Source organism: Saimiri boliviensis, chromosome 7 (genome assembly GCF_048565385.1).
Source record: "Saimiri boliviensis isolate mSaiBol1 chromosome 7, mSaiBol1.pri, whole genome shotgun sequence".
Classification (NCBI taxonomy): domain Eukaryota; kingdom Metazoa; phylum Chordata; class Mammalia; order Primates; family Cebidae; genus Saimiri; species Saimiri boliviensis.
Genome location: NC_133455.1, coordinates 78,622,969 through 78,650,307, shown reverse-complemented (window position 1 = coordinate 78,650,307; position 27,339 = coordinate 78,622,969). Strand labels below are relative to the sequence as shown.

At 39.7% G+C, this 27,339-nt stretch overlaps 1 protein-coding gene across 2 annotated transcripts in view; it reads right to left on the bottom strand.

Moving 5' to 3' along the window:
- The window catches only part of XPOT (exportin for tRNA), a 59,288-nt gene that overhangs the window by 7,129 nt on the left and 24,820 nt on the right, over nucleotides 1-27,339 (bottom strand). For both annotated transcript variants that reach the window (XM_074402842.1, XM_003926522.4), the window contains exons 7-23: nucleotides 26,246-26,430; nucleotides 25,976-26,144; nucleotides 25,007-25,243; nucleotides 23,402-23,440; nucleotides 23,065-23,127; nucleotides 21,246-21,370; nucleotides 20,774-20,918; nucleotides 20,504-20,623; nucleotides 20,047-20,141; nucleotides 16,162-16,231; nucleotides 13,902-14,140; nucleotides 12,122-12,407; nucleotides 9,393-9,582; nucleotides 7,924-8,040; nucleotides 7,640-7,755; nucleotides 6,891-6,938; nucleotides 2,865-2,936 (exon numbers count right to left, since the gene is read on the bottom strand). In XM_074402842.1, coding sequence (XP_074258943.1) covers nucleotides 2,865-2,936; nucleotides 6,891-6,938; nucleotides 7,640-7,755; nucleotides 7,924-8,040; nucleotides 9,393-9,582; nucleotides 12,122-12,407; nucleotides 13,902-14,140; nucleotides 16,162-16,231; nucleotides 20,047-20,141; nucleotides 20,504-20,623; nucleotides 20,774-20,918; nucleotides 21,246-21,370; nucleotides 23,065-23,127; nucleotides 23,402-23,440; nucleotides 25,007-25,243; nucleotides 25,976-26,144; nucleotides 26,246-26,430 — 2,316 coding nt within the window. The remainder of the gene's footprint in view (nucleotides 1-2,864; nucleotides 2,937-6,890; nucleotides 6,939-7,639; nucleotides 7,756-7,923; nucleotides 8,041-9,392; nucleotides 9,583-12,121; nucleotides 12,408-13,901; nucleotides 14,141-16,161; nucleotides 16,232-20,046; nucleotides 20,142-20,503; nucleotides 20,624-20,773; nucleotides 20,919-21,245; nucleotides 21,371-23,064; nucleotides 23,128-23,401; nucleotides 23,441-25,006; nucleotides 25,244-25,975; nucleotides 26,145-26,245; nucleotides 26,431-27,339) is intronic.

Sequence of the window (27,339 nt, the reverse complement as noted above, 5' to 3'; positions counted from 1 at the left end):
AAACAATATGGAGAAAGAGCAAAGCTGGATATACCACACTTCCTGATTTCAAAATATAACGTTACAGTACGAAAACAGTATGGTACTAGCAAAGGATAGACATATATCCTGGCTACTTGGGAGGCAGAGGAAGAAGGATTCCTAGAGTCCAGGAGTTTGCAGTTTCAGTGAGTTATCATGGTGCCACCACACTCTAGTCCAAACAACAGAGTGAGACCCTGTCTATTTTAAGACAGACATAAACCAATGGAATAAAATAGAATCTGAAAATCAACTCCTGCATACAGTCAACTGATCTTCAACAAAGGTACTAAGAATATACAAGGGGAAACAATAATCTCTTCAACAAATGGTGCTGGTGAAGCTGGATTATCTATATGCAAAAGAAAACGAAACCCTTATCTTACACCATACACAAAAATCAACTCAAAATGTATTAAAGATTTTATATGTTAAGTCCCCAAATTGCAAAACTAGAAGAAAACAGGAAAAGCTTTATGACACTGGTCTTGGAAATGATTTCATTGATATCATGAAAAGCTACATTAGTGGAGCTACATCGAACTAAGAAGCTACTGCACCATAAAGTAAGCAATCAACAGAGCAAAAAGGCAACCTCTGGAAGAGCTAAAGAATGGGACAAAGTAACTGCAAATCATTTATCTGATGAGGGGTTAATTTCTAGCATATTAAAAACTCCTTTAATTCAATAGCAAAAAAACCTAATAACTTGACTAGAAAATGGGCTCAAGACTTAACTAGATTTCTTCAAATACGAATAGCCAACAGATATATGAAAAGATGCTCAAACACCACTAATCATCAGGGAAATGTAAATCAAAACCACAATGAGATATCACCTCACACCTCTTGGAATGGCTATTATATATATATTAAAAAAAAAAAAAAAAAAAAAGACAAGCATTGATGAGGATGTGGAAAAATTGGAACCCTGCTACACAACTGATGGAAAAGCAAAATGGTATACAGCCACCACAGAAAACAGTAAGAAGTTTCTTCGAAAAATTAAAAATGAACTACCATGTGATCCAGCAAACCCACTTCTGGGTTATTCATCTAAAAGAATTAGAATCAGCATCTCAAAGACATGTAAGCACTCCCAGGTTAACTGTAGCACTTACTCACAATAGCCAAGATGTGAAAATATCCCAAATGAATCTACCAGTGGATTAATAAACAAAGAAAATGTGATATATACATACAATGGCATATTATTCAGCCTTAAAAAGTTGGGAAATCCTGCCATATGTAACAACATGGATGACCCTAAAGGCCATTGTGTGGAATAGCCAACCCCAAAAAGAGAAATAACTGTATGATTCCACTTATATGAGGTATCCAAAGTAGTCAAATTCACAGAATCAGAGTAAAATGGTGGTTTCTAGGAAATGAGTGCTGGGGGAAATGGGAATTGCTAATCAACAGATATAAAGTCTCAGTTATGCAAGATGAATATGTTCTAGAGATCTACCTATGTTTTATAGGTGCAACACTGTCCCTATAATTAACAATACTGTGTTGTGCACTTAAAATAGTTAAGATGGTATATATCTCATGTAAGTGTTCTTATAACAAAATAAACAAAACAAGGCCGGGCGCGATGGCTCAAGCCTGTAATCCCAGCACTTTGGGAGGCCGAGGCGGGTGGATCACGAGGTCAAGAGATCGAGACCATCCTGGTCAACATGGTGAAACCTCGTCTCTACTAAAAATACAAAAAATTAGCTGGGCATGATGGCACGTGCCTTTAATCCCAGCTACTCAGGAGGCTGAGGCAGGAGAATTGCCTGAACCCGGGAGGCGGAGGTTGCAGTGAGCCGAGATCACGCCATTGCACTCCAGCCTGGGTAACAAGAGCGAAACTCCATCTCGAAAAAAAATAAGCCAAACCAAAATAAACGAAACAAAAATACTACTGATGAAGAAACAAATTTTGAAATATACATAAGAGATTATAATTCTAGTTTTAGATACTTCATTAACTCCATGTACTACCGGATAAGAAATCGAAAAATTATATGCCAAGAAACAGTATTATACAAATGACTTCTTAAAAGTATAAGGTAACTTTCTAGACACTTTCCTTAAAATAGTTTCAGATTTACAGATGAAGCATTGATAAGCTTGACATACATACAATGAACTACCTGGCACAAAGCTTCAGAACTCTGCTGTAGTCCCCTTCGGCAGTCTGGAAGAGCCTATTAGACTACTTTTAGAATGTTTCTTAAAAAAAATGTGTAAGGCCGGGCGCGGTGGCTCAAGCCTGTAATCCCAGCACTTTGGGAGGCCGAGGCGGGTGGATCACGAGGTCAAGAGATAAGAGACCATCCTGGTCAACATGGTGAAACCCCGTCTCTACTAAAAATACAAAAAATTAGCTGGGCATGGTGGCGCGTGCCTGTAATCCCAGCTACTCAGGAGGCTGAGGCAGGAGAATTGCCTGAACCCGGGAGACGGAGGTTGCGGTGAGCCGAGATCGCACCATTGCACTCCAGCCTGGGTAACAAGAGCGAAACTCTGTCTCAAAAAAAAAAAAAATGTGTAAAACATGCTACATGGGATTATAACAGAAGCCAACTATACTGAATAATGGTTATCAGACTATTTAAAGTATAGTAGAACAGTAAGGACTTATTAACTTGTTCAGTAACAAGGTGTAGTGACATTACTTAGTAACTCATAATTTCCAAAATGGTGGTAAGCATAACCAGTATTTTGAGATACTAGTAACAACTTATGTAATATGAAAATATTTGTGATTTCTACTGGTGACAGTGTCACAGGCAATGCTGTTACTACTGTGATCTCTCGCCTATACAATGGTGGGAAACAGCTCTTACCTGGATTATTTCTGGAGCTACTTGCAAGGAGGGCAGGTATTCTTGTTGAAGATACTGAACACATTCTGGGCCCTGAAGATTAAAAGATACTTAGAACTATTTTCTTGCTTGACATTAATAAGCTTATAAAGAATTGGAAAACTACATGTACACTTTAAAAGCAACATAGTTTGTGCTTAATAACACAAACTCGAGAACCAGACTGCCTTGGTTTGAAGTCTGGCTCTGGCAACTTTCTAGTAACTTGGTCAAGTTACTTAACCTCTCTGAGTATCAGTTTTTCCATCTGAAAAATAAGGTTCTTGGCTGGGCACAGTGGCTCATGCCTGCAATCCCAGCACTTTGGGAAGCCGAAGTGGGTGGATTACTTGAGGTCAGGAGTTCAAGACCAGCATGGCCAACATGCTGTTTTAAACATGCGGTTTTAGTAGAAACACCGTCTCTACTAAAAATACAAAAAAATTAACCGGGTATTGTGGTGCATGCCTGTAATTCTAGCTACTCAGGAGGCTGAGGCAGGAGAACTGCTTGAACCCAAGAGGCGCAGGCTGCAGAGAGCCGAGATTGCACCACTGCACTCCAGCCTGGGTGACAGAGTGAGAGACTCCAGCTCAAAAAACAAAAAAAAAGAAAAAAATCATTCCATCTTTCCTCAATGTACTCTTCCTTGCATTGACAACTGGATTATCTGTTTATATTAGTGCTCCTGAATCAAAGGATTTGTTTCCTCCTTCACCTTGGATCTAGGTCACAGTTTAATGACCCATCAGAGGAAACCTGTCTTCAGTTGAGAAGCAGAAACCCTGCACTGTTTCCCAGATCCCTCCTACTTTCCTTCTCATCTTTTTCTTGTGTGTGCCCTGTCTATGCTTGCTTCTTATGCATTGTTCATCACCTTGTAACCTCACTGTTATCACTTTAAAAGACTGTAGTTTTGTTTTGAATCAGGAAAAGTAAACTTGTACCTCAAGTCAGTCAAAAGAATGAGAAAATAGAACAATGAAGCAAAATATTTTTGTTTTTGAAACAAAACACTTTAAAATATAGTATTGTCTGACTCAATTCTGTGTGTTTAAATTAAGACTTCTATGGGTACAAAAAATACTGCTCAACTAGAAATACCATCCTTACTGTTTCTTTTCATCCTTCATCACATCCACCTTGACTGTCTAGCATCCAAACAATGTCATCCAATCTCCTGAGACTCTCTTCCCTTATCTTTGATAATACTCCTACCTCTGGTTCTGCTTTTTTGTTTTTGTTTGTTTGTTTGTTTGTTTGTTTGTTTTGAGATGGAGTTTCGCTCTTGTTACCCAGGCTGGAGTGCAATGGCGCGATCTCGGCTCACCGCAACCTCTGCCTCCTGGGTTCAGGCAATTCTCCTGCCTCAGCCTCCTGAGTAGCTGGGATTACAGGTATGCGCCACCATGCCCAGCTCATTTTTTTTTGTATTTTTAGTAGAGACGGGGTTTCACTATGTTGACCGGATGGTCTCGATCTCTTGACCTCGTGATCCACCCGCCTCGGCCTCCCAAAGTGCTGGGATTACAGGCTTGAGCCACCGTGCCCAGCCTTGTTTTGTTTTTTGAGACAGAGTTTCACTCTCTTGCCCAGGCTTGAGTACAGTGGCCCAATCTCGGCTCACTGCAACCTCACCTCCTGGGTTCAAGCAATTCTTGTGCCTCAGCCTGCCAAGTAGCTGGGATTACAGGCATGCATCACCACTCCCGGCTATCTGGTTCTCTTTCTACCTTTCTGTTGACTCTCGCTTGAGCTAAGGTTCTTTCTGTTCTGGTCTTAGAAAGTCTTAGTCATTCCCATGGCTTTACAGACTGACTTACACTGAGGACTCCAAAATCAGTATTTAGTTCTAACTGCTTCAGACCCATTGTTTGGAACATTTTCCCTCTTAAATTACAAACCCACTGCCTACTGACTTCCCAACTTTACACATGTAACACAAGGCTTTTAACATGGTCTCATCTTATTTTTAGCTATCACTTCTGCCTCTATTCTTTAGCTAAACAGGATTAACTCTATAACGGCCCACCAAATCCACCATGTGACATCTGTTCTGTCTTTGTATACCAACTTAACTTTGGCCAGAATGCCAGCTTCCTGTTAGTCCCGTCAATCTATATTTATTTATCTTAAGGGCCATCAAAAATATCACCTCTTTCCTATAGCTTGCTTAGACTGCCCCCTTAGGCACAATTGCCTGTTGAGCTTTAGTTCCATAGTATTTTATATGCCTCCACTAAAGTACTTAACCCACTGGAGTTTTTTATGTGTTGGCCTCCCTTGATTCCCTTGAGATCCCTAACATCAGGTGATGCTTCGTGCATCTTTATGCAGTTACCCTGCCGTCCCTAAACACACACCTACCCTACCCTAGCACGTAGCAAGTGTAGAACAAATGCTGCTAAATTGAAAACACTTTCAGTCTCTATCAGAATAAAAAAATCAAGTTCAAATGAGTGCACAGCCTGAATGGAGAACAGTGAGCAAAAGTTCATGTTCCTTTTAGGAGGTGAGGGGAACTACTGCTCTTTAGCTGGCTGTAGCTATGTGGTAATACCAGTCCCATGTTGGCATTTTATGGCTTTGAGAGAAGTTGGAGGCAGGAATTTTTGTTTAAAAAAAAAGTATCTGAGAGTTTAAAATGCTGGCAACCAATTCCAGTTATTTACAAATACCCAGAATTAGCTGAGCATGGTGTAATACCAGCACTTTGGGAAGCCAAGGCAGGAGGATCGTTTGAGCCCAGGAGTTCAAGAACAGCCTAGGCACAATGGTGAGAACCCATCTCTACGAAACCACAAAATTAGTTGGGTGTGGTGATGTGTGCCTGTAGTCTCAGCTGTTGAGGAGGCTGAGGTGGGAAGAGCCAGGAGGCTGAGGTGAGAAGAGCCAGGAGGTTGAGACTGCAGTGAGCCAAGATCATGCCACTACACTCCAGCCTGGGCAACAAAGGGAAACCCTATCACAAAAAATAAAGTAAAATACATATTTAAAAAATAACCAAGGCCGAACACAGTGGATCACACCTGTGATTCCAGCATTTTGGGAGGCCAAGGCAGGTGGATCACTTGAGGTCAGGAGTTCAAGACAGCCTGGCCAACATTGTGAAACCTCATCCCTTAAAAAAATATAAAAATTAGCCAACCTGAGTGACAGAGTGAGAATCTGTCTCAAAAAATAAAAATAAAAAATAGGCTGGGAACAATGGCTCACGCCTGTAATCCTAGAACTTTGGGATGCTGAGGCAGGTGGATCACTTGAGGTCAGAAGTTCGAGACCAGCCTGCCCAACATGGTGAAACCCCATCCCAACTAAATATAAAATATAGCTGGGCATGATGGCAGGCGCCTGTAATCCCAGCTACTCGGGAGGATGAAGCAGGAGAACTGCTTGAACCTGAAAGGCAGAGGTTGCAGTGAGCCAAAACTGTGCCACTGCATTCTAGCCTGGGCAACAAGAGGAAAATTCAGTCTCAAAAAAACATTAAAAACAAAAATAAATTTAAAATCTAGTATTGAGGAAGCCTACAAGATCATGAAAACTGGCCAGGCGTGGTGGCTCACACCTGTAATCCTAGCACTTTGGGAGGCCAAGGTGGGTGGTTCACCTGAGGTCAGGAGTTCAAGACCAGCCTGGCCACCATGGAGAAACCCCCATCTTAAAAAAAAAAAAATTTTTTTTTTAAATAAAAATTAAAAAAGATCATGAAAACGGAATCTTTAAATTCTGGCTAAGATTTTTCACATCCTTAGTCAACGCAAAACATGTTACCCAAAACATGAAAGACAATAAAAGGATACTGCTACTTTCATTCATCCTCTTCCCCACATCCAAAAAAGTCAGAACAATAGTTAAGTTTTACACAGTGTGTTGATAATGAAGCACAATTAAAAAAAAAAAAAATTTTTTTTTAAAGGAATTTTACACAAGATACGTCTTTCAAGAACCAAGATAATAAAACCACAAGTGAGCTGACAATGCAGGGGCATGGACTACAAGCCTTACCCGTTTGAGATGAATTGTTTTCAGTGTGACTGCACACTCAGATAAAGCCTGTGAAAAACAAGTTTAAGAATTTTCATGTACTCAATTCTTGTTTAGTGATCCAGCTCTTTACTACCCTGGGCACTGCCAGGGAAATTCAAATAAATGAGAAATATTTAACTACAGAAAAGGGACAGAAGAAAGAAAGATAACAGGCAGGTGGACTAAGTGGGTTGAATTTAAAAAAAGAAAAAAAAATACAAACTGTTGTTTTAATGTAGTCAATTACAATTACTAAATCTAGCTTTTACTAGGTTGTGGGAAAGTGAGAAAGCAGAAACTGACATTAGGTACTGTGAAAATGAGAACTGGGGAAACTATCACACAAGGAGGATCAAGTTGCCATTCTGTGTTCTTAATGATTATAGAAAACCACTGAGTTCAAGTTTTAGAATTAAAGTAGTAGTAGGAAACTAATACTCCAGCTTGAAAAAATGTTTGTGCCATATGCCCTTTCATGGTCCTAGAAAAAATCATGTGCTGAAGCAGCTGATGAATTTGTAAAATTCAGCTGTGGCACTGGGATTGAATAAGAATCCATAAAAAATCCAGAAGGTGTCAATTTTTTAAAATATGAACCTGATCTGAAATCACTGAATTAAAAAAAAAAAAAAAATCAATGAAACATAATATAATCAACCTGGCATTAAAGAAGAAATTGGGAATATATGAGATCTACACAAGGTAAACAAAGATTCCTAGGTGCTTACCAATACTGTTTGTGCATCTGCCAGGTCAAAGGTTTGTTTTAAAGGTGCTAGGAAACATGCGGGGACAATGTGCTTATAAACAAAATCAGCAAATCCCACTGGTCCATCTTTACCTCCTGTCAAGAGAATTCAAATTTTCATCTTATATATAAAAGTAAGTCAATTAATTCATCACCAGGGAAAACCAACTCCCCGTTTCTCTCTCTGTTAGGGCTAGGGTTCCATTTCATCTCTAAAAGTTTTATGAAAGAGTGCGGGAAATGAAGGTTAAAAAATGAAATTACCCCAGAGCTCTACCAGCTTTGAGAGGATGATAAAACATGTTTTCTGTGCAATTGGATCTGGATATTCAACTGCTCCTTGGATAACAGTAACAAGCACTCTTTCTACATTCTCTGCACCTGAGGAGAAAAACCTTACTTTAATTTGCAAAAATAAGTAGGAAAGCAACTTTAAGTCTTTTTTCATATACATTAACAAATAAAAAACTCATTTACAGGTGGGACAGGAAGAATCAAGAAGGAAAAAAACATTTACAGAGTTGCAAAATTCCTTGATTTTTATTAACTGGGCACCTATGTATTAAACACTAAAAACTCCGCCGGGCATGGTGGCTCATGCCTGTAATCCAAGCACTTTGGAGGCCAAGGCAGGCAGATCACTTGAGTTCGGGAGTTCAAGACCAGCCTGACCAAAATGGTGAAACCCTGTACTTATTAAATAAATAAATAAATAAACAAACAAACAAACAAACACTGAAAACTCAGCTGGGCACGTGGCTCCCAACTGTAATTCCAGCACTTTGAAAGGCCGAGGTGGGCAGATCGCTTTAGCCCAGGAGTTTGATACCAGCCTGGGCAACATGGTGCGATCCGGTCTCTACAAAAAATAAAATCACCCCGGAATTGTAGCAAACGCCAGTGGTCCTGTCTACTCAGGAGTCAGATGGGAGGATAAGCCAGAAGGTCAAGGTTGCAGTGAGTCATGATCACACCAGTGCACTCCAGACTGGGCAACAGAGACCCTACCTCACAAATAAAATAAAATGCTGAAAAATCAGATTGCCCCTGATACCTTGTTTCCTAAATTTCCTATACGGTAGAATTCTGTACACTAATCTATACAGTTCAATTTATTTTATATTTCAAAATGGCTAATTTGCCATAAAGACTCAATTGTCAGGTCAATTCTGGCAAACAGCCATGTAATTTATATTGCTGAAGAACCAAATTAAAAAATGCTGCATAGCCGGGCGCAGTGGCTCAAGCCTGTAATCCCAGCACTTTGGGAGGTCGAGGCGGGTGGATCACGAGGTCAAGAGATCGAGACCACCCTGGTCAACATGGTGAAACACCATCTCTACTAAAAATACAAAAAATTAGCTGAGCATGGTGGTGCGTGCCTGTAATCCCAGCTACTCAGGAGGCTGAGGCAGGAGAATTGCCTGAACCCAGGAAGCAGAGGTTGCGGTGAGCCAAGATCGCACCATTGCACTCCAGCCTGGGTAACAAGAGTGAAACTCCGTCTCAAAAAAAAAAAAAAAAAGGCTGCATAAAGAAAAAAACAGAATACAAATTAATTTTAAGGTGCTTTACATAAAAGTGAATAATTCCCAGCCTGAAAACAATGAGCTGTCTTTCCATAGGCTGACAAACTTGAAAAGTTCTACATTTACTTCAGTTTACTCTTACTCATACAGATGTACAATGACACAGACTTAAGCAGAAAAATTAGATACAGCAGGCGTCCCCACCTTGATTTGCTATAACTTCGCTCATCCCACTGCCAGTGACTGTTTGCAGGAAAGCAAAGTAACTCCTCCGCAACATCTGCTTCTCTAAAGCAGCAGACTGGTCATTTTCTTCTGCTGGCCGGAGCAGCACTTCAAAAATTGCATGTAGCAGGGGCATGAACATCTGTTGTAAAAATGGGGACACCTGTATCTGAAGATAAACAACATTACTTCAGAAATTAGTAAAAATATTAATATGCAACTTAGAAAAAACTATTTTACATAAAGCCTTTCTTTTCTATTTAGGATGTATATGTACATAATTCAGTTAGCAGATATCAATTTTAAGATAAAATCTACATAACATAAACATTACTAGGCTGGATGCAGTGGCTCACACCTGTAATCCCAGCACTTTGGGAGCCTGAGGTGGGTGGATCACCTGAGGTCATCTGAGGCCAGCTTGGCCAACATGGTGAAACTCCATCTCTACTAAAAATACAAAAATTAGCCAGGCATGGTGGCGCATGCCTGTAGTCCCAGTCCTAGCTACTCAGGAGGCTATGGCAGGAGAATCACTTGAACCCAGGAAGTGGAGGTGGTAGTGAGCCGAGATCGCATCACTGCACTCTAGCCTGGGAGACAGAGAAAGACTCCATTTCAAGGGGGAAAAATAAAAAATAAAAAATATTACTAACAGCCTCAAGATCATTAAATTTAAACTCTTTCCTACAGCTTAAGATTCAGGTTAAAATAATAGGTAGTCAGACACATTTCACAATAAAATACTGCCATGGAATATTTTCTTTTCTTTTTTTTTTTTTTTTTTTTTTTGAGACGGAGTTTCGCTCGTTACCCAGGCTGGAGTGCAATGGCGCGATGTCGGCTCACCGCAACCTCCGCCTCCTGGGTTCAGGCAATTCTCCTGCCTCAGCCTCCTGAGTAGCTGGGACTACAGGCACGCGCCACCATGCTCAGCTAATTTTTGTATTTTTAGTAGAGACGGGGTTTCACCACGTTGACCAGGATGGTCTCGATCTCTTGACTTCGTGATCCACCCGCCTCGGCCTCCCAAAGTGCTGGGATTACAGGCTTGAGCCACCGCGCCCGGCCATAGAATATTTTCAAATTTAAATTATCAAAAAATGAATTGTTTTGCTTAATCAATTTATATGATTAAACTCTTAGGGTTATTTTTTTGAACAAAGGTAGAAAACATCGTTTAATAGCACCTTCTCAGTACTTGCTTACAAAAGAACTGTTGGGTTTTATATACTCTTGGACAAATCCCTTAACTTCTCCATGCCTCAATTTTCCTCAACTATAACATATAATGCCTATCTTCCAGAGTAGGTATGAAGATCTAATGAGTAAATGTACAAAAAATGCTTAAAACAGATTCTGAACATAGAAAATACTATGTAAATGGCCAGGTGCGGTGGCTCACCCCTGTAATCCTAGCACTTATGAAGGCAGAGGCGGGAAGATCACTTGAGGTCAGAAGTTTGAAAACCAGCCTGGCCAACATGGGGAAACACTATGTCTAATAAAAATACAAAAAATTAGCCTGGTGTGCTGCTGTGGTGCACGCACCAATAGTCCTAGCTACTCAGGAGGCTGAGGCACGAGAATCGCTTGAACCTGGGAGGTGGAGGCTGCAGTGAGTCATGACTGTGCCACTGCACTCCAATCTGTGTGACAGAGCGAGACGGTCTCCATAAAAAAAAAAAAGGAAAAAAAAGGAAGTATTATGTAAGCATTAAACACTTTTATTAGACAACTTAAGTGTCCTTCAGAAAACTGACTTTAATAATTGAATTACTTTTAAACTCCTGCAGACTGTCTCAACCATGGGTACCCAAATTATTTCTTTAGACATTTATTACTCAATGCTGTTTTTATATGCACTTCTAGAACAGCAGGCTAGTTCTTTTCTTCTGCTACACAGAGCAGACAGGGTCTGTTTATATTCAAACATCTTTTTTTTTTTTTTGAGACGGAGTTTCGCTCTTGTTACCCAGGCTGGAGTGCAATGGTGCGATCTCGGCTCACCGCAACCTCCGCCTCCTGGGCTCAGGCAATTCTTCTGTCTCAGCCTCCTGAGTAGCTGGGATTACAGGCACGCACCACCATGACCAGCTAATTTTTTGTATTTTTAGTAGAGACGGGGTTTCACCATGTTGACCAGGATGGTCTCGATCTCTCGTGATCCACCTGCCTCGGCCTCCCAAAGTGCTGGGATTACAGGCTTGAGCCACCACGCCCGGCTATTCAAACATCTTTTAAGCATGACCTATGTATCAGGGAGTGTACACAGTGTGCCAGACACCACGGATAATAAAAATACATATGATCCAAGAAGCTCTCAAGTAATTCGTTATTTAAAAAAAAAAAAGGGCCAGGCACAGTGGGTCATGCCTATAATCCCAGCACTTTGGGAGGCTGAGACTACCCTGGCTAACGTGGTGAAACTACGTCTCTGCTAGAAATACAAAAATTAGCTGGGTGTGGTGGCACATGCCTGTAGTCTCAGCTTCTCAGGAGGCTGAGGTGGGAGAATCCCTTGAACCTGGGAGGTAGAGGTTGCAGTGAGCCAAATTGTGCCACTGCACTCCAGGCTTGGCGACAGAGCGAGATTCTGTCTCAAAAAAAAAAAGAAATTCAAGGGCAAAATCCAAAACATGTCTGAAGATAAACACATCTGATCTTTAAGTCAAGAGATTTTTCAGTGCTCTGAAGGTTTGCAGTACCTTGAATTTGGCCGTAATCTGGTTGATAAGAGGAATGAACTCCTGGAGGTCTTTTGCTTCACAATCTTTGAGCATATGCTCTGAAGCAGATGGGATGAACGGAAGAACTTCCTCCTCCAGGCAAATAATCATTCGATGAAGGAAAGTACGGACTCCACTTCTGAGAATATCCTTTTGTAAGGGACAACTGAGGGCTGGCAAGAATGTCTGTAAACAGTCCAGATAAACTTCGGAACAGCCACATTGTTTCACAGTCTGCTTGTTGCTGAAAGCTTTACTGGTTCGACTATATAAGCAAAAATCAGGCAATCAGATGTAACTTTATTCTATAAAAGTGCTATGGAGTATTCAAAAGCAATGCACAACAAATTACAAAATTAACAAAACTAACTAGACCTTTTTTTCCACAGCACAATTACTTCCATCTTTAGCTGATATGGCTATTGGTAAACTACTGCTTCCAATTAATTATCTTTCCAGAACAGAAGAGCACAAATTAATTTAAATGAATGACATGTAGTTAATGTAATCCTTCTAATGTGAATCTATCTAAATGTTTTATTAAAATCCTATTAACTGGGCTGGGCACTGTGGCTCACGCTTGTAATCCCAGGACTTTGGGAGGCTGAGACAGGCACATCACTTGAGACCAGGAGTTTGAGACTAGCCTGGACAACATGGTGAAAACCCATCTTTACTAAAAACAAAAATTAGCTGGGTGTGATACCTAACAAACAAACAAACAAAATCCTATTGAGAAAATGGACAGGAAAAAGAAAATAAATCCACTTATTATGACTAAGCTGTACTAGATAATCTGCACACTACCTATTCAAATTTAGAAAACCATCTTCAGAATTAAGCTTACAACCTCTAGTTCTTGTTCTTAAGTATATTACAGAACAACTTAACTTCTAATCAGCAATCATTAAAACTTTCATGCTGTTGTTTATTGTTTGTCAACAAAAAGTATGGTTGTGGGGGCGGGGAAGCTGCTTGTGTGGTCTCCAGGACACAATGCAACTAAAGAGAAGCCTCCTGCCATGTGTGTACCTATGCAACAATCTTGCATGTTCTTCACATGTACCCCAAAACCTAAAATGCAATTAAAAAAAAAAAAAAAAAAAAAAGCCGGGCGCGGTGGCTCAAGCCTGTAATCCCAGCACTTTGGGAGGCCGAGGCGGGTGGGTCACGAGGTCGAGAGATCGAGACCATCCTGGTCAACATGGTGAAACCCCGTCTCTACTAAAAATACAAAAAACTAGCTGGACGTGGTGGCGCGTGCCTGTAATCCCAGCTACTCAGGAGGCTGAGGCAGGAGAATTGCCTGAACCCAGGAGGTGGAGGTTGCGGTGAGCTGAGATCGCACCATTGCACTCCAGCCTGGGTAACAAGAGCAAAACTCCGTCTCAAAAAAAAAAAAAAAAAAAAAAGAGAAGCCTCAGGCTCTTCTCTTTAAGGTAACCAAGACTAACCAAAGACATCCTATCCCAATGTATCTTTGGTATATTAACACTTTAGCTAATCCCCTTAAACACACAACCTATTTATACCAAAGAAGTCAGAGGAGTTAAAGATTTACAGCTGCCAAGGCAAAAATGCAAATGATACGTAATCTAACCCCTTCTTCAACTAAACCTAATTTACTGGATTTGGAAGTCAAAGATTTAGACAATTCTCTGGACAATCCAAGGAAACACAAATATGTGTGCTCACCAAACAAGTGGTTCTGCCTGTGTAGATACATGCACATTACAATTTTAACTGTGATCATGCTTACCTGGCAAATCCAACAGCATGGTTGAGACAGTCTGCTAGAGAGGTTTGCCTTTCTTCATCTTGTGCCAGCATCAACTTTTCTAACAGAATTTTAAACTTCTCCATTAGTGGAGTCAACAGATTCCTCATTAAAGCTTGTTTCCTTTCTGCTGGGTATTCACTATTAACAATCAGAACTCCAGCTGTCTCATAAATAAAAAGTTGATCATCGCTGCTCAGTAAGGACTGGTGGCCATTCTCCTAGAATGTAATTTAGTCTTACTAAAAGTTTTTGAGTTCCTCTCATTTAATGAGAAAAAGTGCATTAGGAACAAACAGTAAATGTAATCTATCATGCCAACTCATAGATCAAATACTTATAAAGACAAATTATCTCCCAGGATCATAGAATGAAAAGAAAACTGAATTAGAGGTCAACAGATCATGGTTCCAATTCCAGTCAAGACTCTACAAATGACCATGTAAGATAATTATTAAAGTTAACTTTCTAACTTGTTTCCTTTTGTAAAGATCTTATTTATAAGATCGTTACGAGGCTAGGCTGCATGTGGTGGCTCATGCCTATAATCCCAATACTTTGAGATGCCAAGGAGGGCAGATCACTTGAGGTCAGGAGTTCGTGACCAGCCTGGCCAACATGGTAAAACCCCGTCTTTACTAAAAACACAAAAATTAAGCCAGGCGTGGTGGTGGACCTGTAGTCCTAGCTCCTCGGGAGGCTGAGGCAGGAGAATTGCTTGAACCTGGGAGGTGGAGGTTGTAGTGAGCCAAGACCATGCCACTACACTCCAGCCTGGATAACAGAGCCGAGGCTGTCTCAAAACAAAACAAAACAAAACAAAACAAAACAAACGCCGGAGTATTACACTTCTTTTAAATAATTAAGTAACAAATACATAGTAAAGCATTATTTTGCATGTGTCTGTGAGGGTGTTTCCAGAAAAGATTACTAAGTCCAAGTGAACTAGGTGGGGAGGACCTGCCCTCAGTGTTGGTGAGCACCACCTAACTGACCATTTGTTCTCTGAAAGAACAAATACAAAAGTTGAATCGGTCTCTCTCTGAAAGCTGGACACTTTTCTTTTGCTGCCTTGAACATCACAAATTTGACTCCACAAAAGTACAGTATCACAGCATTAACTTTTCATGTTAAGCACCGTGCATGTATAAAAGAGGATCCTTTCTGTGTATCTGCATCTCTGAAACATAAAATTTGTTGTGATCTCGGCTCTTTGAGTGATTGCAAATGTTGTGGTTACCCACTGTCATTTTTTTAATCAATTTCCTCAAGACTTACGTTGTCTGCCATGGTTATTTCAGATGAGTGCAGTTACAAAGCTGAGTGGCACACAATTGCTAACCATAGCGATATGCACCTACACATTTTGCTTTCTGAACTATTTCTTTATTAATAGTTTGTCTGCTCCTGTTTTACCCATGTAACTGTCATTTTTATAACTGTTTATGCTTACAAAAGCATGTTATTATTGCCTATTTTATTGTGTAAAGCCGATGAAGTGCTGTCATGTTTTTACATGTTTTTCAAATACATTCCCTTTTAAAAATGTGAAGCAATGTCTTCAAAATAGTTGTTTTTTTTTTTTGAGATGGAGTCTCGCTGTCACCTAGGCTAGAGTACAGTGGCATGATCTTGGCTCACTGCAACTTCTGTGAAATAAATTTTTAAAATTACTTTTTCCAGAATTATATTTTCAAGATTTTGATCTTTCAGAACTGTGATTTTTAGGATTTCAGGATTTTAATGCTTCTATTATGACCCATTCCCAACACCAAGATATTTAGATTGACTAGCACTTAAATTTTGTTTTACCCTAAGCTAAAATGACACAGAAAACTTCAATCTAACAATAGCAGCTGCTAAGAATGGCTAATAAAATTATAGAACTAAACAGAATTAATTTAGAACTTGAATTTTTTTTCTTAATTTTTCTTTAAAAAATTTTTTAAAATATACTTTTCATCTTAACAGCAAATTCATCTTTAATGAATTTTTTCTTCTCCATTAAATACTTCAACATTTTAACAATATACCCCATGCTGCCAAATTGATCGGTCAACACTTGATTCCTTTCTATTACTGTTCTGTTTACTATACCAACAGAATTTTGGTAAACAGAACTAATATTGGCACATACATCTCCCTCCACCACCAATTTTTTTTTAATGCCCACAGAGACAATAATGGCATGGGTGGCTTCAATGATTTTTGGGTAAAATACCTTAAAGAGACAGATACTTACAGGTGGAGAAAGCTCTAATAAATCTTGTATTCTATTCAAAATATCCTCAATGAAAGGATTCATTTGCTTACTAAAGAACAGCAAGAAAGAAAATCACAATTAATAGCAGCACTCAAAAGAATGCTAAAGTACCAAGTCCCCCACCCCTCAAAAGTTCAGTTGTAGGCCAGTCACATCTGATTAAGATTAGCTGTAGTTATTTGAAGTGAGTGTTTTCTCAGCTTTGAATTGAGGATTTGTTTTCTTAGTTATGCAGAAAGCTATTTTTCTATGACGAAGTACAGATGCTAAGGAATGCAAGAGAAAACTCATTTATTCCATGGTTTCCTAATCAGGAAAAAGCAAGGAGTTATTTAGCTGTATTTAGTACATTCTTTCCAATGCCTGTTTTCCTGAATCTTCTATTATTTCAGCCATTATTGCTATAAATTACTTGGACTAGCAACTGAGGGTCTGGGAAAGGACTTAGCCATGGGCTACATGGCACTGACCTCTAATCAGAGCTCTCTACATGGCTCTCTTCGACTCACTGGAACCATTTCCACTTTTCTGCCTGCTCTGTCTGTCACATGGTGGTATGATGTGGCTTAGTGCAAATCACCACCTGAGGCTTGAGATGACCAGTGTGCAGGACTCATAACAGCTAGCTTTTTCAAAACAGATGACAGCACACTGAAAAGAACTTGGATAAGAAGTGTCAGGTGCAGGAAGTGATGGTTTGCTGAATTACACGGCTCACCACTCTGGTTTTGCAATTCATTGACACAATTTCATTGCAAGCATTTTTAGCCCTAATTTTGTAATAGGGACAGCCATCTCAGTTGGAATTAAAAAGGAAGGAGGCAGTGGAGTGAAAGCATAGGGCTAGTGGCTTAAAAAAAAAATCACAAAAACAGAACTTAAAAAAAATCAGGATTTATAGTCAGTATTTCATAATCTGAAGAGGTATTTAAAATTATAAAACAATTTTTTAAATGTAGGCTTTAGTGAAACTATAGAAAGCAAATCAGTGGGCCATCTCATAGAGGACAACTTCTTATATATTTATACTTCCACGCATTTGTCAGAAATAAACAGTTAAAAAGCATTTTTCCTAATCGTATAATTTACTGATTTTTATCTCCTAACATATTCCACGTAATTGAGAGCTGGAGGACCTTTTCACTAAGCCCAGGTCTTTGGCAGCTATTTCTGGTGGCCATTGTTGGACACTGCCAGATAACCCCATTGGGACCCAGACCCTCATTACGCTGCGGAGAGCAGTGGGGCTCTCATCTAAGCCCCTCTGTGGGGATAGACCAAGGCCAATGAAATCCACCTCACCCAAGAACTCACACTAACCTCCCTACTATATACCCTCCTGCCGAGCAGCCCACATCCAAAGAGGTAAGTTCAGCCTCCTCGCTTCCATGGGACAATTATGAAAAGCCATCTTAGCTCCAAAGCTCCCTGTGGATTTGGTGGAGGCCTTTATTGAAGATGTTTCACATTTAAATTCCTCACTTTGTCTTATCCTAGCTTCCCTCTCTCCCTCCACAGATGGTGATCCCAATAAACCACCTACACCCCCCCAAAAAAAAGATTAGCTGTGGTTAATTTTTAAAAATTACCTTTATCTGTTCTGTAGTGATAAGACTGTCAAAATGACTTTCAATCTTATAAGCCTAATAAGGAGTGTTTTTCATTCCCCAAAAATGATACCAGTAAAGAATACAGGCCAGGTGCAGTGGCTCATTTCTGTAATCCCAACACTTTGGGAGACCAATGCAGGAAGGTTGAGCTGAGGAATTTGAGACCAGCCTGGGCACCATGGTAAGATCTTGATTCTACAAAAAATATAAAAATTAGCTGCCTAGGCTGGGAATGGTGGCTCATGACTGTAATCCTAGCACTCTGGGAGGCTGAGGCAGGCAGATCATAAGGTCAGAAGTTCAAGACCAACCTGACCAACATGGTGAAACCGCATCTCTACTAAAAATACAAAAATTAGCCAGGCATTGTGGTACACGCCTGTAATCCCAGCTACTCAGGAGGCTGAGGCAGAATTGCTTAAACCCGGGAGGCAGAGGTCACAGTAAGCCGAGATTGCGCCACTGCACTCCCAGCCTGAGCGACAAGGTGACTCAGTCTCAACAACAACAAAAAAATTAGCTGGCCATCGTCACACGCTTGTAGTCCCAGGTGCTTGGGAGGCTAAGGTGGGAAGATCACTTGAGCCTGAGGAGGCTGACGTTGCAGTGAACTGGAATCAAGCCACTGCACTCCAGCCTGGGCAACAGAGTGAGACCCTGTCTCAAAAAAAAAAAAAAAAATTAAATAAATAAATAAAAACTTTTAGTATAGAACTAAGTAACTGGCTGATGAGCAGAAAAGAAGTGGCAACATAAAAGGGGCATGGTGGCTCATACCTATAATCCCAGCACTTTGGGATGCTGAAGAGGTTGGATCATCTGAGGTCAGGAGCTCAAGACCAGCCTGACAAACATGGTGAAACCCCCATCTCTATTAAAAGTACAAAAAAATAACTGGGTATGGTGGTAGGCACCTGTAATCCCAGCTAACTGGGAGGCTAAGGCAGGAGAATCGCTTCAACCCAGGAGCCAGAGGTTGCAGTGAGCCAAGATTGTGCCATTGTACTTTGGCCTGGGAAACAAGAGTGAAACTCCATCTCAAAAATAAAAATAGGGACATCTACCTGACAAACCATGGCTTGGAAAAGGAAGGCTCTTGGAAAATAATTTTCATATCTTTTTTTTTTCATTTCCATGTTCATTTTATTTTTTTGAGAGAGTTTCACTCTTATTGCCCAGGCTGGAGTACAATGGCATGATTTTGGCTCACTGCAAATCTGCCTCCAGAGTTAAATAATTCTCCTGCCTCAGCCTCCCAAGTAGCTGGGATTATAGGCACCCATCACCATGCCCAGCTAATTTTCTGTATTTTTAGTAGAGAGGGAGTTTCGCCATGTTGGTCAGGCTAGTCTCAAATTCCTGACCTTAGGTGATCCACCAGCCTCGGCCTCCCAAAGCACTAGGATTACAGGCGTGGGCCACCTTTTGTGCCAGGCCTCCAACTTCATTTTAAATTCAGGGAGTACATATGGAAGTTTGTTACAAGGGTATATCATGGGATGCTAAGGTTTGTGCTTCCATCGAACCAATCCCATCACCCAGATGTTGAACACAGTACCCAACAGGAAGTTTTTCAGCACTTGCCCCACTCCCTCCCTCATTTTGGAATCCCAAGTGTCTTTTGTTCCCAGCTTTATGCCTGTGTGTACACAAGATTTGGCTCCCACTTATAAATGAGAACATGTCACATTTGGTTTTTTGTTTCTGCATTAATCTGCTTAGGAGAAAGGCCTCCAGCTGCATCCATGTTGCTGCAAAAGACATGATTTTGGCCGGGCGCGGTGGCTCAAGCCTGTAATCCCAGCACTTTGGGAGGCCGAGACGGGTGGATCACGAGGTCGAGAGATCGAGACCATCCTGGTCAACATGGTGAAACCCCGTCTCTACTAAAAATACAAAAAATTAACTGGGCATGGTGGCACGTGCCTGTAATCCCAGCTACTCGGGAGGCTGAGGCAGAAGAATTGCCTGAACCCAGGAGGCAGAGGTTGCGGTGAGCCGAGATCGCGCCATTGCACTCCAGCCTGGGTAACAAGAGCGAAACTCTGTCTCAAAAAAAAAAAAAAAAAAAAAAAGACATGATTTTGTTTTTTGTTATGGCTGTTTAGTATTTCATGGTGTATGTGTACTATATTTTCTTTATCTAATCCACTACTGATGGGCACCTAAGTTGATTCTGTGTCTTTACTATTGTTTTACAGCTATTCAGTAACTTAAAAAATAACTAAACATAATAGCTGCATTTTATACTTACTTAAGAGATTTGACAAATCTAGAAAACAGGTAGGCCGTCCTGCTCCGAACTTTTGCACTGGAATGCCGCAGACCTCTGTGATCTAAGAAAGCCATCTAAAGAAAGAGGTACTTTTACTATTTCTGCCCTTTTTCAAGACTTTTGTTGATACTGTCATGCTACATTTTTGTTCACGCTAAATTTTACTTCTTAGCTCCTAAAAGGCAGGGACTAGGAATATAAAAGTAATTCTAAACTACACACAAACAGACCCTTGAGAACTTGTTTAAGATGACTAATTGGGCAGAAACTATCCATCTAAAAGAAATGGAGGAAGGGTTATTTTCAGTATGTGCCAAGCGTTCCTGAGAGCTTTTGACTATGAAAAAAGTTATAGACAGAAAAATACAATACTATCAACTCGTTAGCTGAAATCCATAGAAAGTAACAAAAATCCAGAGTAAAAATGTATACTTACTAATACACATGGAATGTGCTGAGGTTCAACTGTGAAAAACTTTTCATATCTGACAATAGTTTCAAAGAACTCCAACGTCACAGACGTATGCTGATAGGAACTGACTCCAGATGTTACCAGCTACAGCAGGAAAAAGTTAAGAAACCTCTTATTTATTGCATCAAAATGCCCCAGTATTAACATATACTAAGTTCTAACAAGTAACTTCCATTAGCTTATACTGAAAACTGAAAATTTATGTTCAAAATAAATTATCTTCAGTATACTTACAGTTCGCATCATATCCTGCAAAGCACTAGCTTTTGAAACATCACCTGAGAAGTGGGCACCATGAGATACTGGAAGAGCTTCTGCCAACATATACAGCAATCTTATTGCTACTTCAACTTCCATAAACCGTGTAGTCTGCCAATTCCTACCAAGGCATAATATGTCAGTGAGATTTGAAGGTAAATTTTTCAGACAGCAAATTATGCACAGGGTAAGACACCAACAAAAGCCTTTTTAATAATTAAAAAGTCACAGCAATTGTTAATCTTCTCAGGCAACATAATATATATTACAAAGGTAGAAAGGATCAAGATAAATCAAGAAGACAAGTGCATTGTTTCCAGAGATACACATAAGTTCTCAATAAGTAACATGAATTAGTAAGAGCGGAAGAAGTTAGCTTGTTTACTTTGACCCATATCAAAAAGCGAAGGAAGTAGTAAGCTTGTTACAAAAGCAATGACAAACTTACTGCAGGGTAGAACTAAAAACTCTACGAACAGAGGCCAGAAGTAACTCCGGTGAAACTTGAGCAAGCCTGTCCAACAGTAACTTCAGTTGTTTTCTATATTCTACAAACATGGCTTCATCTTCACCCTATGATACAGGTTGAAATCCTCATTTAAAAAACTTAAAAGACCTTAAGATTCATGAAAGTATCCAGTTCTGTATTCTTCTGCATTTACACATTTTGTACTTTTAATTGTTGTCACTATTTACATAGGAAAACATTACGCTTAGTAACTTCCCTCTGCCTCATAAATAAGTATTCCTGCACACAGCTATCGGTCTAAAAAGCCTAAAGCCAGAAATAGTCTAGGAAGGTTAAAGACAATAGTCTAGCACCAGAATGGGTTTTGAGACCTTTGCACTTTATTTATTCTTGTGAGTCAATGTCCATTGTACAAAATGGTAATAATATGGTATAACTGGAGATATTAAATGTTAGGAGCCTGGCACATCCCAAGTGCGCAGTGTGTTCATCAACACCACCATTATCCTTTTACAACCCTAAGTTTTTGAATGCCTGCGGTAGGGAATACCACACTTTAGAATAGGCGTCCCCAAACTGCGGCCCCCTGAGGCCATTTATCCGGGCCCCCGCCACACTTCAGGAAGGGGCACCTCTTTCACAGGTGGTCAGTGAGAGGAGCACAGTATGTGGCGGCCCTCCAACGGTCTGAGGGACAGTGAACTGACCCTCTGTGTAAAAAGCTTGGGGACGCCTGCTTTAGAACATAGCTTAGCAGCAAATACCATGACTGAATACCTAGAAAGCATCAATGGCCCTTATGTTTGATTTGAAGCTGACCCCCTCACAATTCTGAAAAAGATTTTTAACTGGAACAAGTCTAGAGTGCCTCATTTCCACTCTGCCAGTATACTCTTGTGACCGGAGTTCACCATTCTAACAAACTATAAAGTGAAATATGATCACTAACATTAATATTTTACTAAGTTCAATGCTACAAAGCATTTGTAAAAGGGCTGTTAATGGGCCAGACATGATGACTGAAGCCTGTAATCACAGCACTGGGAGGCTGAGGCAGGCAGATCACTTGAGGTTAGGAGCTTGAGACCAACTTGGCCAACATGGTAAAACCCCATCTCTGCTAAAAATGCAAGAATTAGCTGGCATGATGGCACATGCCTTAATCCCAGCAACTCAGGTGGCTGAGGCACAAGAATCACTTGAACCCAGGAGACAGAGGTTTCAGTGAGCTGAGATGGTACCACTGCATCCCAGCCTGGGTGACAAAGTGAGACTCTGTCTCAAAGAAAAAAAAAGGAGGAGGTGTTGTTAATGGATAAAATATCAAAACAGAAGAGGCTTTTATTAATTTCACCCAAGGTTGGTGTTAATATAAACAAACTAATTTTTCAAGAACTTCATGTTTTAAAGGGCACCAAAACAATACAAACTAGAATTTTTTTTTTTTTTGAGAGAGTCTCACTGTCACCCAGGCTGGAGTGCAGTGGCACCATCTCAACTCACTGCAACCCCTGCCTCCTGTGTTCTAGCAATTATCTTGCCTCAGCCTCCTGAGTAGCTGGGATTACAGGTGTACACCACCACGCCTGGCTAATTTTTATATTTTTTAGTAGAAATGGGGTTTCACCATATTGGACAGGCTGGTCTCAAACTCCTGACCCTGTGATCTGCCCACCTTGGAATCCCAAAGTGCTGGGATTACAAGAGTGAGCCACCACACTCGGTCAAAACTTGAAATATTAATTTGATTAAGTAAACAATAAAATTAAAACTCCTTTCTCAACAAAAAAATTCTTACCTCATTTTCAAAGTTATATTCTTCATCATAAGTCAATTTTTTCATAACGGCCAACATGATTGCCTAAGAATAAAATTGAGAAGAAAAGAGTTGTCTGTCTCCTTCTAATTTGATATAATTTGAAATTAAGCTACAATTCAAGGCAATTTTTTTTTTTTAAAGATGGGGTTTCACCATGATGGCCAGGCTGGTCTTGAACTCTTGACCTCAGGTGATTCATCCACCTTAGCCTCCCAAAGTGCTAGGATTACAGGCATGAGCCACCACGCCCGGCCAATTCAAGGCAAATTACAAAGAATCTGTCATTGGTTTAAAAGAAGCATAAAGTCAATTTTACCTCTACATTAGCTTTTTGCTGATCCGAGAGCACTGTAAGCTGTCAAAAGAAAGCAGTAACTTATTAGGTTTCCTAAAGTTATACCTGCATATCAGAACATTTTTCTAATCAATTAAGACTTTTTTTTTTTGAGACAAGGTCTTGCTCTATTGCCAGGCTGGAGTGCAGTGGTACAGTAATGGCTCACTACAACCTCCAATTCACTGGCTCAAGTGATCCTCCTACATCAGCTTCCCAAGTTAGCTGGGAGCACAGGCATGTGTCACCACATGTGGCTGTTTTTCATTTTGTCACTAGTAGAGATGGAGTCTCCCTATGTGGCCCAGGCTGGTCTCAAACTCATGGGCTCAAACAATTCTCCCACCTTAGCCTTATGAAGTGCTGCGATTATAGGTGAGAGCCACCATGCCTGGCCTCTAATCAAGTAAGATATTAAAACATGCACACAACTTTTTTGCAGGGCAGTTTAGCAGTAGCTGCCTATATTTAGAATGTACCTAACCTAACCTAAGATCAAGTAATGCCACTTTAGTAAGTAACCTGACATGTAGACAAAGACACATAGATGACTTTGATTTTTAAAGACACCTACAACATATTCTGCAAAGGTTTTTAAACAAAGCAAAACAAGCCTAGAAAACCATTAAGAGATGTACGATGGGGTTACCAATAGTGATCATACCCTTCCACACTGCATGTAATTTCTTAAAATATATGTAAAGATACATGTTATGTTTATTACAATAAAACAGAAACTAAAGTCATTTGGAAAGGTATTTAAGCTTAACTTGATTCAATTAATTCAGCGCAAATATACAGAAATGGCTCTTTCATCTAATATCATATTGATAAGTTACTAACTCTTTTAATTGCTAAATGCTATACTATAGAAACTAACACCACCTACAAGCTCTTTCTGGAAGTGGGGAAAACTTCAATTGTAAAAAACTGTTTATAAGAAATGAATGATGTATATGCAAATCAAGGTAACAAACCATGCTTATGAAAATTTCAACTATATTCACAAGTAAATACAGTTTCAAAACAAAAAAAAAAATCCAAATCTATAACTAACTCTGAAGCTGGTTAGTCTACTGAATTTAGAACCTGAAACTATTTTCTGGCCAAGTTTTTTTTTTTTTTTTTTTTTTTTTTTTGAGATGGAGTTTTGCTCTTGTTAACCAGGTTGGAGTGCAATGGCACGATCTCGGCTCACTGCAACCTCCGCCTCCCGGGTTCAGGCAATTCTCCTGCCTCAGCCTCCTGAGTAGCTGGGATTACAGGTATGCACCACCATGCCCAGCTAATTTTTTGTATTTTTAGTAGAGACGGGGTTTCACCATGTTGACCGAGATGGTCTCGATCTCTTGACCTCGTGATCTACCCACCTCGGCCCCCCAAAGTGCTGGGATTACAGGCTTGAGCTACCGTGCCCGGCCTTTTTTTTTTTTTAATAAGATGGAAATACATTAATATTTAACAGTAAATATCTTTAGGGAGTAGAATTATGGATATTTTCTTTTTTTTAAATTTTTCTACATTTCCCACTTCTCCATGGCTCCTTTGTATTATGTACTGAGTAAAAAGAATAAAACAAAAACTTACCTGTTTCAAAATATGAAGATAATCATAACAAAATCCAATAATATTAGAAGAAATATCATCATCCTCATGAATTAGTAGCTGCAACATCAGTGCCACTTTTGTTTCAATAGCTTGTAATGCTTCCTGAGCATTCTTAATATCCCCACTCTTAATTAATTTACTCCAACTAACTATCAGTGACTGTCCCATTCCATTTACCAGCTTAGAAAATCTGGCCAGGAAGTCAACATCTTCTTCCTACAAGCAATCAAGACACATCTCCGTTTAAAACCACCTACACAAAAGCATAAGAGAAAAAACCTGAACCGTAATATAAATCAATTGCTAATTAGAGGATTCAATTTTAAAATAACATTATATATTTAATAATTCCAGGCCGGGTACAGTACCTCATGCCTATAATCCCAGCACTTTGGGAGGCTGAGGCAGGTGGATCACCTGAGGTCAGGAGCTCAAGACCAGCCTAACGCAGTGAAACCTCGTCTCTACCAAAAATACAAAAAATTGGCCAGGTGTAGTGGCATGCGCCTGTAATCCCAGCTACTCGGGAGGCTGAGACAGGAGAATCACTTGAACCCAGAAGGCAGAGGGTACAGTGAGATGAGATGGTGTCACTGTACTCCAGCCTGGATAACAGAGACTCCATCTCAAAAAAAACAAAAAAACAACAACAAAAAAACCCCTATTCCACTATGAACAAGTTGTGTCAGCATCTCCTGGGAGTTTGTAAGAAATGTGCAACTGCAGGCGCCACCCAAGACTTTCAAGTTTAAGAACTGGTATAATCTGTTCTCCAAGGAGAATGCTACTAAGAACATTTTGGCTAGATGCAGTGGTTTATATTATAATCTCAAGGAGAGTTTATAACATTTAGAAAAAATAGAAAAAACTATTATTATATTTAACTTAGTACCTATCCCAGTTTGTTCTAACAACTTTATATATAATTTTATATATAAATTTACCAACCTGGTCAATGCTGAAAAACCCAGCAGACTGTAATACTTGACACAAAGATTCTACTAGTTTCATTTTATCAACAGGGTCCATGCCTTTATTTACAACTTCAAATAAACAGTCACATGCTTCTTCCCGTAGAACCTCTATTGACATATGGCCTAGCAGCATATTTATAAACCTGGTAATGAGACAATAAAATTGTTTTAACATTTTCAAAGTCATGAATTTTAAATATGGTATTTTACAAGTTTATACTACAAAAATTATAGGCATACTTACCTATCATTGGCTATAAGGGATAAGTCTATCCAAGAGACATATGCCCCAACTACTTCAAGGCACTGACACGTCACTTCAGAATTAGTATACTGATAATTTTGTAATATTTGGTACCATGATTCCACCAGATTTGGAATGCACTGTTCCCTCATGGTATCTTTTATGAGAGTATTCCTACGAGCCTCCTAAAATACAAAACACAAAGTAGATTACTTCGCAAAAATAACGTTTGATATCTGTATACACGTGCACTGAGTAATTTCCTCCACATCGAACTTTTGGACTTGTTAACATTCCCTACCAGTATTTCCTATTTACCAGCTCTAAGATCATATCCTGTGATTCTTTGTATTTCCTTTCTGTTCTATTCCTCAGTGCCAGAGTTAATTTCTTATTAAACACAAACTATAAATAAGCATTGCTTAGAAATCTTAAGCATATGGTAAGTTATTTCTCAATATAGTAACATAGTACTTCTACTATGTGATGAAAAATACAGAAGCAGCAGCACTGACAATTCATAAGCAATGCTTCTTCCTTGCTCAGGGACTATTCAGCAGTATTAAATAGAGACTACTTTTCTCAACAGATTCATACAAGAAAATCAACTTGTATATGTCACTACAGCATTTGCTAGTTAAAAATTTAGGCCGGGCATGGTGGCTCATGCCTATAATCTCAGCACCTTGGGAGGCCGAGACAGGCAGACCTGAGGTCGAGAGCTTAAGACCAGCCTGGCAAAACCCTGTCTCTACAAAAAATACAAAACTTAGAAGGGCGTGGTGGCATGTGCCTGTAGTCCCAGTTAGTCAGGAGGCTAAGGGAGGGGAATCACTTGAACCTGTGAGGCGAAGGTTGCAATGAGCCAAGATTGAGCCACTGCACTCCAGCCTGGACAATAGAGCAAGACTCCATCTCAAAAAAAAAAAAAAAAAAAAAATTTAACGTAACACTTTAACTTAAATATACATCTGGAAAAAAATAACCAAGACTGAGTTCCTTCATGAAATAAAATCCAAAACGTTAGATAAATTTATAATTATGTAACTTAAAGTTTACCTCAAGAAATAAAACTTTTCCGCTCCTTTTATTAT